The sequence below is a fragment of the Trichosporon asahii genome, assembly GCF_000293215.1.
Source record: "Trichosporon asahii var. asahii CBS 2479 unplaced genomic scaffold scaffold00008, whole genome shotgun sequence".
NCBI lineage: Eukaryota > Fungi > Basidiomycota > Tremellomycetes > Trichosporonales > Trichosporonaceae > Trichosporon > Trichosporon asahii.
Window position 1 is genome coordinate 54,564 of NW_014040916.1, and position 13,259 is coordinate 67,822.

Consider the following 13,259-nt stretch of genomic DNA (forward strand, 5'->3'; position numbering starts at 1 on the left):
TGTGCCCCGCGTGCTCAGCCCCCACACCTTAACACTCCTGAGTATGCAGCCTCTCCGAGTCGGACTCAGAGCACATTGCATGACAAATGGTATCGGAAAGTTGAGCATTATGGAGGGTATAAAGCAATAAGACTAGATACACAGATGCGAAGAACGTCAGACAGGAAAGAGGAGGCGGACGGAAACAACGCAGGCCACGATCAGACTACATGTGGCTCTTGAAAAGGCCCTCGTTGATGTACTGGGCAGTAAGAGAGCGCCCTCCGAAGAAGCGTCCCTGCAATCCGCGCTGGGCACGCTCAGCTCCGTCAATGTCCTTGAACTCGATGTAGACATCACCCTTGTTGCTCATCTTGTCGACCTTGATGCGAGCAACGTGTCCGTACTTGTTCTCAACCTCCACCTTGACATCATCCGCGAGATCGATGTCCCAGTTGCGCTCGGTCTCCTCGTCGGGGTTAAACATGTTGCTGACGAGTAGGAAAGTTGTGGGGCGAGCACGCTCCTGCTGCTGAGGGGCGGGGGCGCGCGAGCGCGACGAATCGTCGGGGTTCTCGCGGCGGGCGAGTTTGTACATTAGGTCCATGCGGCCCTGAGCATCGAGACGTCCGCCACGGCGACCATTACCGCCGCCACGCTCCTCGTCCTCAATACGCGGCGCACGGGGCGGGTCGACGCTCATGACCTTGATCGTCTTGTCGGCAAGCTCGAAATTGTTCATCGCATCGAGAGCCATCTGAGCGGAGTTGAGTTCGGCGAATTGGATGTAGGCCGTTCCTTTGCTGGTGCCAGTCACATCTGTGTGCAAGTCCACGAATTCAATCTCACCGAATGGCTCAAAGACTTGACGAATGTCTTCTGCGTTTAGAACCTCGGCGAGGTCGGCGATAAAAAGACGGTGGTAGGGCAGAGCCGCCTCGGCGTGCGCATTGACGTCGACACCGAGGCGGTGCTGCAAACCTGGGCTAAGTGGGGGGAAGCGGCGCTGCTGGATACGCTCACGACGCTCACGGCGCTCAGCCTTCAGGGTAGCGAGGATGGCTCCGAGGTTCATGCCGTCGGGGTTGCTGCTCGCGTCGGTGAGGGTCACGAGGATCGGGATGCCCATAACGATAGTTCCTGAGAGAGCAAGTGCCTTACTAACCAGATCGGTCGAAGCCAGTTCCACATACCCGATGCCCCTAGAACGGCGAGAGTGGCGGTCGTTGATGATGCGCGCGTCGCGGACGGTGCGTGGGCCCAGCTTGTCTTCGAAGAATAAGCCTAGATCTGAGGATTTGAGTGACGCAGCCAGTTGCGAAACAAATACGGAGCGAGCTTCGGAGTCCACCTCGTTAAGGAGGTCAGCGGCCTCATCGCGCGCAGAGCTGCCGCGACGGCGGCGGGGAGAGTGGTAATCGCGCTGCAACGTCAGCTCAAGGGACCGCCATGGTACACTCACTCCTTCCCGGCGAGCGGCTTCACGACGCTCTTCCATCATCTCACGGTCGCGGCGCTCACGCTCACGCTCCTTCTCCTCTCGAGTCATAGCACGGACGCGTGCACGTTCGGAGTCTCTGTCGTCACGGTGGCGGCGTTCACGCTCACGGTCCCGGTCGCGGGAGCCCGAGCGGTCACGGTCACGCCTACTGCTGCGGTGGCTCCGCTCGTCATCATCGCGATCGCGCTCGCGGCGATCGTCGTGGCGACTCCTGTCCCTCTCGCGTTCACGGTCGCGGTCGCGTCCGCTGCGCTCGCGGCTGTAGCTCCTGTCGTCACGGTCGTCACGAGATCTGCGTCTGTCATCATCGCTCTCGCGCTCGCGGCGGCGGTGGCGGCGCTCGCGGTCGCGCTCCTCGTCAGAGTCGTAATGGCGACGTCTGCGGTCCTCAGGGTCTCGGTCTTCGCGCTCGTAGTCGCGTTCATCGTCGTGGCGATGGCTTCGGCGTCTGGTCCTGTCACGATCATCATCGTCATCCTCGCGATGACGCTTCTCACGTTTACTGCAAAGATGTTAGCGTTTCCAAAGCATTATGACCTAGATGGATTTCACGGCAAAGACTTACGAGGTGAGTTCCGGGGTCCGGTCCCGCAAAGGCTGGGGCTCGTGGGGAGGAGAGACCGACATGATTTCACTGGCTTGCCTGTAGCTTAGTGCTGTCGGATATTTTGTAGCGTCCCGAGATTGAAATCAATAATCAGAACAAAGGCAGCGCGAAGGTGGTTGGCTGATTGTTGTAGAAAGAGAAACTGGACTGATCTTTGGATGTTGTGGCCACCGAGAATGCAAACGAACACCGACCGTCACGGTGAACATTGAAGACGACGCTGAGCTGCCAGGGCCTACGATCGGCGGAGATACGGCGTTAGGGGGCGGTGGCATTTCAGGGCCGGGTGGACTTCGTGACTGTCCGTCACCTCCGAGCCAAAAGTCGAGACGGTCTGGAGGGTTGCGACGAGTTCACGTCGACCACTAGCCGACGCACACGACTCGCCCGTTATCAGATACACACCGGCCATTCTGTTCCGCGCGTCGAGGGTGCACCTGAACATGCGGGATTGAGCGGCCTTCGATGATCATCCGACATCTAGCAGCTCGTACGGGTGCTATCCGCTCATCCTTGGCGAGCCTCCACCCGTCCAGCCGGCAGTCATCGCGGCACCTCGCCTCCGCCTCGGTGGCTCTGGCTTCCCCAGAAGTCGACGACCGACCAACACAACATGAAAGCGGTGATGTGGTGAGGGCGCCGAGGCTGAAAATGCCTGCCGGACACGATCCACCGCCTGTCGACGTTCGCCGATCTGCTGCTGCTTCGTCTTCCTCGTCTTCCTCGTCATCAGTCCCTGAGTCTTCGCGCCGATCTAGGTCAGCTCGCGCTTCTACATCGAAACCTTCCGGCAGAAGCAGGAGGCAATCAGAAGCGCCCCCTGTATCAGCCCCGTTGAAGGAGCGGAAGACCTTTACCCGCGATTCGCCTCCCCACCTGCCTTCGAGCCAACCGCCAGGCCGTCCAGCGACGCCGTTGAGCCCGGAAGAATTGCGAAGACAGCAAGAAGAGCGTGCGACCCAGTTTATGGAATCGGCTTTGTCTATCCCGGTGCCCGACCCGAAACTCTACCTCCGACAGCTCGTCAGTCACCTCGAGTCGGATTCGTCGCTGCTGAGCCCCAGCTCCATCGCCGCGCTCGAGATGTACGCCCTACGCCTGAACGAGACGCAGTTTGCCGAACGTGTCCGCGCTCTGGGCTTCCGAGAGCGCCTCCAACTCCCTCCTCGACAGAAGATAGGCAGATACCGAAACGCGAAGGTCTCGACGAACATGTGGATGACGAAGAAGTACCCGCCGCTACCACTGCTGCCCGAGAGCGAGGACAAGATTACCGCGAACACCTTTCTGCGGTATCAGCACTACCTGCTGATCAACTCGGAAGGACACAGCCTGCGGACCACAATCAGCACGTTGGAATCGTTGAAAGCTGCCCCGACAGAGAAACTCGCCGCGCTGCATCTCGCCCTGTGCTATGCCAAGGAGCCTCATGCGTTGCTCGATGAGGCTGAGGCCATCGGCGTCACGTCGTTCCGGAGGCAGACTGCACACTGCAGTGTCATTGCTCTGCTACAGCGGCGAACGAAGACCGAGGATGTCCAGCGCCTGATGAGGCGTTTCAAGGGAGTTCCGTCACCCGAGACGTTCCGCCTTGTTGCTTTGCACGCGCTGAAGAATAAGGACGAGGAGCTGGCGAAGTACGCGTGGGAGGAGGGTCGGACGTCACTTGCGCATGAGCGCCGTATCGCCAGTGCGCCAGTTACTCCGCGTCGACTACCTCGGACCCGCGGCCAGGCTACTGGCGCAGTGCCTCGGGTGACGCCCTTCTTTCGACACCTCGGCCGACACCTCACACGTTGGGAGCGAGTCATGCACTGCATGAAGGACCGAGGATGGGCGCATCGAGCGCAGTTCGACCCGGCGCAGGTCCCGAAGGGCCTACCGACTCTCGCAGCGCGTTGGTTCTGGGGGCCGGACCCGAACCCGCCCTCTGAGCAGGACAGCGATTAGACACGACCACACCACCACTCTCGAAGACGACAAAGGCGGAGTAGACAGGAGATCACGAATATAGAGGAGGGGAATCACAGGAAGACTTGAGACTAAGAGAAGACAACAGCAGCATCAGTGTACCACTACGACATCACGGCATCTCTAGCATTAGACCAGCATCAGTAGACCACCCATCATCATCATGCCCTCGGCCGACACCTCACACGTTGGGAGCGAGTCATGCACTGCATGAAGGACCGAGGATGGGCGCATCGAGCGCAGTTCGACCCGGCGCAGGTCCCGAAGGGCCTACCGACTCTCGCAGCGCGTTGGTTCTGGGGGCCGGACCCGAACCCGCCCTCTGAGCAGGACAGCGATTAGACACGACCACACCACCACTCTCGAAGACGACAAAGGCGGAGTAGACAGGAGATCACGAATATAGAGGAGGGGAATCACAGGAAGACTTGAGACTAAGAGAAGACAACAGCAGCATCAGTGTACCACTACGACATCACGGCATCTCTAGCATTAGACCAGCATCAGTAGACCACCCATCATCATCATGCCGCCATTCATGCATACTTGCCATCGGAACCTGCGTTGTACTACACGGTGCGTTGTTGCAAATTAGACAAAGCTGTAAGGGTAGGCGACAATGAGAAATGTTCGGACACCCCGTCATCCGTCGTCCGCAGAGGCGCGGGCGGGGGAACTGACATCCTACCGAGCCCCAAGGCTCGTAGATAAGGTACAATCATGCTGTGCCACGGCGGAGATCGGGCGGAGATCGGGCGAGGCATTCTCGCGCTCGGCGATCCACTTCGACGCAGCCTACGACGCAGCCTATGACGCAAGGCTCCTCCAGCCGACCTCGGGCTGCTTCTCCTTCTTGGCCGCGAGGACGTGCGGCGGGACGAACTGGCCGTTCTTCCTGCGCGCGCCGCCGGTGGTATCCTCGTCGTCGTCCGAGTCGATGCTGGCCTCTGCCAGACTCTCAAACACAGCCCCGGGGTCAGCAGCATAGCTCATGACCTGCTCTCTCTCTCTTCCGAGCGCGGCGCTCCCGCGGCGCCGGCCGGGTCGCTCGCGCATCGCGCGGATCAGGTTCGGCACGACGACGCCCTCCCTGTCGCTGACCGAGGTCTTGATCTGGTACTCTGCGCTCGTCTTGCACGGCTTCATCGCGATGTTGATCGGCATGCTGCGCGCGAGCGCGCTCGTGGCCGGGCTGTCGTCGTCGTCGTCGCTGTCTGAGCGGTGCAGGACGGAACTCATCTGGCCCTCGAACTTGGACCAGGCCGCGCGGTGGGAGGGCGCCTCGGCCGCAAACGTGCGAGACAAGTTGTCGTCCAGCATAGACCAGATGCGCGCCTCGCGGTGCGATTTCGGGCGCTCCTGTTCTGGTAACTCGGGCGCTGTCGTCGGCGTGTCCGTCTCCATGTCGAAGACGTATTCTGATGTCAGCTCGGGAACGATTGGTTAGCTTACCTTCCTCGTCGTCGTTGTCGACCGCAAGGCCATCGACGTGCCCGTCTTTCTCCCCATCTGTGTCCTCCTTCTCGCCATCCTTCGCAGACTCCTTGGCGTCCTTTGCGTCCTTCGAGTCCTTTGCACTCTTCTCAGGCTCCTGGAACTTGACGCCCTTCTTTTTCTCTCCGGACGGCTCGCCATTCTCGGTCTTGCCCTTGTCCTTCTCCTTCTCCTTGCCCTTCTCTTTCGCGTCTGCGGACGCAGCACGAGCCTTCTCGGCGTTCTCGGCGGCGGACGCGGCCGCGCTCTGCCGCCTGGTACCCCGCTCCACGCGCTTGCGCGCCTCGGCGCGCTCGAGCCCAATCCATGAGTCGATACCCTTCTCCTCTTCCTCGACCTCCACCTCGACGTCCTCGGCCTTCTCCTCTTCCTTCTTCCGCCGTCCGTGCTTCAGCGCCTGCTCCTCCATTGTTGAGAAGGCAAAGCTCATCGCAACCTCGCGGTCGACGCCCTGCTCGCGTGAGACCGTCTTGGCAATGTTCTCGAGCTTGTTGTCGTCGAACTGTTTCGGTGGCGGGGCATGGAAGGCGTTGGCGCTAATGCTAGCGGCGAGCAGGGAGCTCGTTTGGTTCTGGGCGGCGTGGTAGTTGTGCTGACCCGAGATCTTTGGCGGCGACACTGTCACTCCCGACGGCCGCTCGAGATCCGTGAACGGCACCTCCTTCTTGCCGTCCTTCTTGCCGTCGAAGGACTCGCGAGGCTTCGGTGGAGCCGGATGCTGCTCGCTTGGCTGGGCATGAGCGTCCGCCCATCGCGACCAGAGCACCTCGACCTCGCCGCGGACCTCGTCCTCCAGCCGCCGCATGTCCTCCACTCGCGCGTTGACGTACGCCACGATGTCGGCCTCCATCTCTCCTCGCTTGTCCTGCAGCTTCACGACGGCCGATTTGCACATCTCCCGCAGCTTGGCATGACTCGGGATGAAGGGCGGCGGGAGGAAGAACGGATCCGGCACCGGCGGCAGGAAATGTGATGGGAGCTGAGGTGCGCTCTCGGTCGCCTCTGGCGGTCGTCCGAAACTGCTGTCCTTCGGGATATCCAAGTGTAGTCCCGTGAACGGAAGCGTCGGCTTCTCAAGTGCCTTGTCGAGGGCTTCGCCGAACTGGTCGTGTCAGCTTACAGTGCAATCGCAGCTCAGGAAGCTGTTGAGGTAGGTCACGGTGACTCACAAGAACGCCGCTGCTGAAGTCTACTGTGACCCACGCATTCTCCGGCGCCGTGTCTTCCTTCTTCTTCCCCTTCGCCTCGTACACGCGCACACCGCAGACCAAGCACTTGCGCCAGCTCGGTTCGTCCGCTGGATCGCGGTCCTCGTCCTTATCGCTCTTTCTGTCCTTCGTGGACTTGCTGTCCTTGCTTTCGCTGGCATTCTCGAATCGAGCCAGGTCCAGGTGCACCTAACTGGTCAGCACTATCTCGGTGGCTTGCGCGCTCGCGCCTGATACGCACGATCTTCTCCGCTTCGGACGGGAGCCAGACCTGGTGCCTGCTGTCGTGCTCGAAGGCTGACGGTCCGGCGTGGACCTTGTCGAGCAGATCGTCTGGAACGCGCCCGGCGATCTGGACATTGAGGCACGCACATGCGATTCCGCACGGCGTGGAGGTGCTGGGCAACGGTGCGTCGCTGTGGATGGCGGGCGAGTTGTTGGAAGGTGGGAAGGAGCCGTCTGGCCCCGAGTCCACGGGGTCGCTGGTCGGCATGGTGGGTGGGAGAGACGGGGTGGTGGGTGGTGCAGTCGACGGATCTGGTGGTGAGTCAATGGTTGATGGGAGCAAGTCGATATGGTTGTCTGGATCTGGACGGTTGGATGTATGTGGATGTGCTATGTGGGCTTACCTCCCGTCCGGCTGGCTGGATGCTGGCTGGGTGGTGGCTCGCTTGCGCGCTTGATGTCATTGATCGTCAAAGAGTCGGGGCCGGAACTGGGTGGGTCTGGAGACTCCGCCAGCGTACGCCCAGCGCCCAGGACCAAGCCTGTCTGCGGGAATGCGGGTCATGCGGGCCAACCAAGCTAGGCGCCGCAGCATCTCGGTGGTGGCGGAGACAGGCGTCTCAGGGTCCCGCATGCCTACTCTTGCCACGGTATCTCCGGCCTCCACCTTCTGCCCTGCGTCTGCCGCTCAGCGGCTCGCGCGCGGCTCAATCGGTGGCAACAATTTCTGGCTGTAGCCGACAGGTGGCCTCCCTCGTCCACTCGCGAAGCGCATAGTTGCCGACATCCTGCGATCGCCCCCGACGACAACTTCCTGCACGTCGAGCACACGCATTCTCATCCGCCAACGGAACACACGGCGACGCTAGGAGATCGGAGTCGCGCGCAATGCCAACCCAGTGCAGCATATGCGAGTCGGCCCGCGCCCTCGTCAAGCGACCAAAGACAGGTCAGCAGGTGTGCAAGCAGTGCTTCTTCGACGTCTTCGAGACCGAGGTGCATGAGACTATCACGAAGAGCGGCGCCGGAGGAGGGAGCATCTTTGAGCGCGGAGAGCGTGTGGCTATCGGAGCAAGCGGTGGGAAAGGTACGCTGCGACACCGAGGGCAGCGGAACTCACTGACATCAGATTCGACGGTTCTCGCTCATGTCTTGACGACGCTGAACCAGCGCTACGATTATGGTCTTGACCTGCATCTGCTCTCGATTGACGAGGGCATCAAGGGATACCGAGATGACTCTCTGGAGGTAGGTTTACTCAAGGCTACAAGCTTTATGCATGAGAATCTGAAGCTGACGAACAGACCGTGAAGCAGAACCAAGCCGAATATGGGCTTCCCCTGAAGATCTTGTCCTACGATGAGCTATACGGCTGGACGATGGACCGCGTCGTCGACCAAGTCGGCAAGAAAAACAACTGCACGTTCTGCGGCGTCTTCCGAAGACAGGCGCTGGACCGCGGCGCCGCCGAGCTCGGCATCGAGCACATCGTGACAGGCCACAACGCGGATGACATCGCCGAGACGGTCCTCATGAACAGTAAGTATCAGTGCAGGCAGCAGCGTGCCTCCAGTGCTGCTGCTCTACATTGCTGCCACTGGTTCCTTCGGATTAGCTGATTCCCAGTTCTTCGCGGTGATGTCGCGCGCCTCGGTCGCTGCACGGCAGTGACGACCCAAGGCGACGACACGATCAAGCGCTCCAAGCCCTTCAAGTACGCCTACGAGAAGGAGATCGTCATGTAAGCTACATAATCCATAATCTGGTCGTTAGCTGACATCAGGTACGCCTACTTCAAGAAGTTGACCTACTTCTCCACAGAGTGCATCTATTCTCCCGAGGGTAAGCTTGTCGTCCACTGCTGTAGCTGACAACAGCGTACCGTGGCTACGCCCGCATTTTCCTGAAGGATCTGGAGGCGGTGCGCCCCTCAGCGATCATCGACATCATCCGTTCAGGCGAGAGCTTCGTGCTCGACAAGAAGACGAAGGGCAACTTGAAGTCCATGCGTGAGCTCGATTTTGCCAGTTCTTAGCTGACAGACAGAGACGTGCAAGCGCTGCGGATACATCTCCTCGAACGATCTCTGCGTGAGTTTCCTTCCGTCTCCGTTGTTCTGCGGATTCAACAGCTGTATTCAAGCCGCGATTTAAGCTGACTTGGCAGAAAGCCTGCGCTCTCCTGCAGGGTCTCGAGAGCGGACTTGATCGCCAGGCTCTCGTGAGTTGCTGCTCTACGATTCTCAACTGACATCCAGAAAGACAGCTACTCTCCGAGTGGCGAGGCGCCGGCCGGCCAGCGCACGATCCCGAAGTACCAGCGCAAGCTGCGCGTCGCGGAGGGCACGGAGGGCGTGGAGGGAATCGAGCGACCGCTCGCCAAGCTCGAGGTCAGCGCGGAGTAGACAGCCCCGGACATCGCTGCGCAAGTCTGCGCATCTCTGAGATTGGGTCTCCGGCTGTCGCCCGCGTTTCGGCAGCAGGACCATCTGTACCACCACAGCATCACTAGATATTACACTTGCATACTCATGTACAACTACTGAATCACTGGACAAGTCTGAAGGATTGGTTCGGGTATCGGCTCTCGAGGCGGGCGTGGAGGTCGGGCTCAGCGACCTGCGAGCCTCCGACTGACTTGTCAGCTTCTACCTCCAAGGAACACAGCTGGCATACTCACGCTGGTTGCCGAGGGTAAGCCACCCCTCTCTGATATTGTGTTTACGGCCGAAGAGCTCGAGCTTGCGTCCTGAACTCAGCCGCTCAAGGACGCCATACACCTCATCCGGCTTGCGACTCGTCTCGCGAACCTCAGCGACAACGACGTCGGTATCGATGCCTCTCCTGAGAGCGCGCAAGCCTGGGTCCTCGTCCCACGGCACGGGCTTGTCGCGCGGCCAGTTCGCCGGCCGACGAGAACATTGCCTTGAGAGTAAGTTGCTGACGTAGCTTTTGAAGCGAGGGCTAGCATCATCAGCTGGTGAATCGTGACAAGCACTTTCGCTGGACCGGGACACAGACGTGAGTGCACTTGGCACTGTTGTGATTGTTTACTGACTGTTAGTGCAGCCCATGTGATCTGTAGTTTCTCTGGCTGATGTACTGGCTCTCGCTGATGCTGTCCTGAACAAGGCACTGACCACTGATTAGGTACACTCGACAGACCCAGGCTCGCACGTGTGGTTCAGCCAGTGTCCGGTCCGTCCTGTGCGGATGAGGCGCTGTAGCTGGTTCGTCTTGAGCCACACGAGCTCGTCGACGCGGACGTAGCCCCAGAGCGCGAACAGCTCGCGCGCAAGCTCCATCGCTCGCCCCGTTACCCACAGCGCCAGGATGCCCCAGTCCGGCTGCAGCGAGGCAAGCGGCAGGCCGCGCATCTCGTCGTCCGTCATTGTACCGTAGGGGAGCTGGTGTCAGTTACCCCTCACTGAGTTAACTTACAGTCATGTGGATGTCCCATGGCGGGTCTGCCACGATCACTTGGAACCTGTTGTTAGCGCAAGAGGCCACATCGAAGCGCGGATGGGAGATACGTACTGCCCGAGAACGCTGAAGTCGAAGCTTCGGATATCACAGTTCACCCACTGCGCGGGACCCTTCGTCACCTTCCCCGCCAACTTCTCCGGTACCGGCAGCGGCACGGGACCAGGCGCAGGTACAGAATGGCGCTGCTCGGCGGGCGCAACCTGGAAGTGGAGGTATCTAGTGTCAGCTCTGCTTCAGAAGTCGTGAGCTGGTATCGCGTTTGCCGCTGGGGAGGCCAGTGGACCTTGTCCGCGGGATCGCTGGATAGTACAGCACGTAAAGATACCCACCGACACTCCTTAGTTCCGCGCGTCCCTTCCCCGAGACTCGGGTTGTTGCTGAACATGCCTTCCCCGTAGCACATGTTGAGGTAGGAGCAATATCCAAGACTTGGGTCGGTATACGGTCTGCTGATGGGCTCCAAGTGAGTTCGGGTGCAGACCCTACCGTTTGCCTTAGCGCAAGCATCTGGTGTCGTATGACCGCATACGGGGTTGAACGGTGGCGACGTGTGAGTCTGCTGTCAGCTCTATCACGAAGCAAGAAGCTTACAGCCAAGCGGCGCAGACGAGTCTTCGCCGTCTCGCGCTCGAGGAGCTGCCTGAGCTCCGCGGCCGCGGATCCCTGCCCCGGATTTCTCGGAGCGGGTTGCGTCTCAGCCATTATCGTCGGTCTCGCAGATGTGGTGATGCAGAGAGCTGAGATCTGGGTCGTCAAGGACGTGTGCGGTCGTAGGGGCGCTGGCCAAGGTGAAGTGGAGGTCTCGCCTGACGGCCAGACGGTTTCAGCTCGCGGCGCGCGGGGTCGTGCCTTCCCTACGAATTTCCACGTGGCCTGCCCTGGAATCCAGCGCACGACGGCGACGCCTTCAACAGCTCAGCTTCGTGCACCGTCGTCGACGTTCGACAGTCCACGGCCCGACGACGACAGCACTCCGCAGCCATGATCAACTATGTCATGCTCGTGAGCCGGCAGGGTGAGTATGATACTGACTGAGGAAATGCTGGCCGTTGTCAGCTAGGTCTCGAGAGTTCGTTCCTGCTGCAAGCTAACTCATCTCAGGCAAGGTGCGCCTCGCGAAATGGTTCCAGACACTGCCGAGCAAGACGAAGGCCAAGATCGTGAAGGATGTGACGCAGCTGGTGCTCGCGCGACGAACACGGATGTGCAACTTCCTCGAGTACAAAGGTGTGTAAGGGAAAGAGTGCGGTGTCCTGTTGGCACTTGTTGAGAGGACGCGCAATGTCCTTCTTGCCTCAGCTGTATCAAGCGTGCACATAGCTAACACCCAGACACTAAGGTTATCTACCGCCGCTACGCTTCTTTGTTCTTTATCACGTCGATCACGCCGGGAGAGAACGAGCTCATCACGCTCGAAGTCATCCACCGATATGTTGAGGTTCTCGACCGGTACTTTGGCAACGTGAGTTCCTTTCCTAGTAATGAGAGCTGACCCTCAGGTGTGCGAGCTTGACCTCATCTTCAACTTCCAGAAGGCATACGCGATTCTTGATGAGCTCATCATCGCGGGTGAATTACAAGAATCTTCAAAGAAGGCTGTCCTGAAGATTGTTGCCCAGTCTGACGCCATTGAAGAGGGTGAGTTAGCCTAGGAGCTCGCAACTGACAATACAGCGGAGGTCGCGGAGGACCCTCTCTCCCGTCTGGGCAGCTTAGCCGCACGATAATGTTTGTAGTGTACGATAGTAGGCCATGTCACGAATACATACAATGTGAACACTCGATTGGGTTCACAACAGGGATATCAGTCATCCGACCCTTGCTTATGCGTAGATGCCGATGCGGAGCGATGATGGTTTCGCGGTCACAGGTCTCGGAGGTTCGGGAGCTAGTATTTCTAGACGGTCTGCGGATTAGCTCGTACTCCAGCGGAAAGTGCTCACGTCGTCATGGTAGACCCACTGAGTGCGCTTGGGATTTGATGGCGCACGCGCAACGTAGCGGTCGTTGCCCTCCGGACTGGTGATCAGCTGGGTTCTGCGCCGCCGTAGCTTACAGCTCCTTCTTTTTGCAGCTAGCGAGCATGGACTGCATGGTAATGCACACCGAGACGGCAGTCAGTGCTACTGTTAGTTGGGTTCCCAGCCATTCACAAACCAGGTGACCATTCATTGCCTTTTGTCAGCTGAGGCATCGCCATCGAGAGCTTACCAAGAATGCTAGCGCACACGTGGCCGTTCGTGTAGATGTGCGGGTGCATGGGCGGCTTGAACTGGGAATTTGCGACGAATGTGACCTGAGGCGTTAACCGGGCGTCCTAAACGGGTGCTGCGCGCGGGCCAACACTCTGTGCTGCCAAGATGTCCATGCACGGCGGAAGAGTCGCGATTGGACCTAGATAGGTGTTCGATAGCGACTCGACGTCGAGGGACCCCCGAGAAGTCTGTGCTCACCTCGGGCGATTCGATAGGATAGCGATCTCCAAACTTGAGGCGCAGGGCGAACTTTTCTCCCTGGCGGCTTGTCAATAACGTTGCTCCGCGGGCTACCGGTAACCGCACGCAAGATAAGCATGCACTCCAACACGTACCCGGTACACCGTCTCGTCGCCGAGGACGGCGATCGTGAAAACCCACTCCGACATCGAGTCCGCCGTCATGAGGGCTATTCCATCCGGCGTGCCATTGTCCTTGATCTCGGCCAGCTCCTTCACTGCGATAAGCATCAGTACATGACCTCATCGGCGGGGTTCTGTTTGTTTCCGGACATTCGTTACGCACTCAGCCGCC

General features: G+C 59.6%; 6 protein-coding genes across 6 annotated transcripts; 3 read left to right on the forward strand and 3 right to left on the reverse strand.

Annotated features, from left to right (window-relative positions):
• Positions 1-205: 205 nt before the first annotated feature.
• A1Q1_06639 (uncharacterized protein) lies at positions 206-2,107 on the reverse strand (the record flags this gene model as incomplete). The annotated part of the gene is made up of 2 exons (XM_014327688.1): positions 206-1,982; positions 2,046-2,107. The coding sequence occupies 2 exons, from the start codon at positions 2,105-2,107 to the stop codon at positions 206-208; spliced, it is 1,839 nt and encodes a 612-aa protein (XP_014183163.1).
• A 445-nt stretch (positions 2,108-2,552) lies between these two features.
• On the forward strand, positions 2,553-4,037 carry A1Q1_06640 (uncharacterized protein; the record flags this gene model as incomplete). Its single annotated transcript, XM_014327689.1, has 1 exon — positions 2,553-4,037. One exon carries the CDS (start codon positions 2,553-2,555, stop codon positions 4,035-4,037), a length of 1,485 nt encoding a protein of 494 aa, XP_014183164.1.
• Positions 4,038-4,865: 828 nt separating this feature from the next.
• Positions 4,866-7,253, reverse strand: A1Q1_06641 (uncharacterized protein; the record flags this gene model as incomplete). The annotated part of the gene is made up of 4 exons (XM_014327690.1): positions 4,866-5,437; positions 5,511-6,654; positions 6,722-6,949; positions 7,002-7,253. The coding sequence occupies 4 exons, from the start codon at positions 7,251-7,253 to the stop codon at positions 4,866-4,868; spliced, it is 2,196 nt and encodes a 731-aa protein (XP_014183165.1).
• Positions 7,254-7,873: 620 nt separating this feature from the next.
• Positions 7,874-9,389, forward strand: A1Q1_06642 (uncharacterized protein; the record flags this gene model as incomplete). Its single annotated transcript, XM_014327691.1, has 9 exons — positions 7,874-8,072; positions 8,115-8,233; positions 8,290-8,524; positions 8,612-8,726; positions 8,769-8,827; positions 8,895-8,994; positions 9,043-9,075; positions 9,152-9,205; positions 9,251-9,389. 9 exons carry the CDS (start codon positions 7,874-7,876, stop codon positions 9,387-9,389), a joined length of 1,053 nt encoding a protein of 350 aa, XP_014183166.1.
• Positions 9,390-9,531: 142 nt separating this feature from the next.
• On the reverse strand, positions 9,532-11,172 carry A1Q1_06643 (mRNA methyltransferase; the record flags this gene model as incomplete). The annotated part of the gene is made up of 5 exons (XM_014327692.1): positions 9,532-9,611; positions 9,665-10,021; positions 10,426-10,463; positions 10,522-10,698; positions 10,754-11,172. 5 exons carry the CDS (start codon positions 11,170-11,172, stop codon positions 9,532-9,534), a joined length of 1,071 nt encoding a protein of 356 aa, XP_014183167.1.
• Positions 11,173-11,451: 279 nt separating this feature from the next.
• A1Q1_06644 (uncharacterized protein) lies at positions 11,452-12,122 on the forward strand (the record flags this gene model as incomplete). The annotated part of the gene is made up of 4 exons (XM_014327693.1): positions 11,452-11,485; positions 11,577-11,701; positions 11,810-11,932; positions 11,979-12,122. The coding sequence occupies 4 exons, from the start codon at positions 11,452-11,454 to the stop codon at positions 12,120-12,122; spliced, it is 426 nt and encodes a 141-aa protein (XP_014183168.1).
• Positions 12,123-13,259: the final 1,137 nt, after the last annotated feature.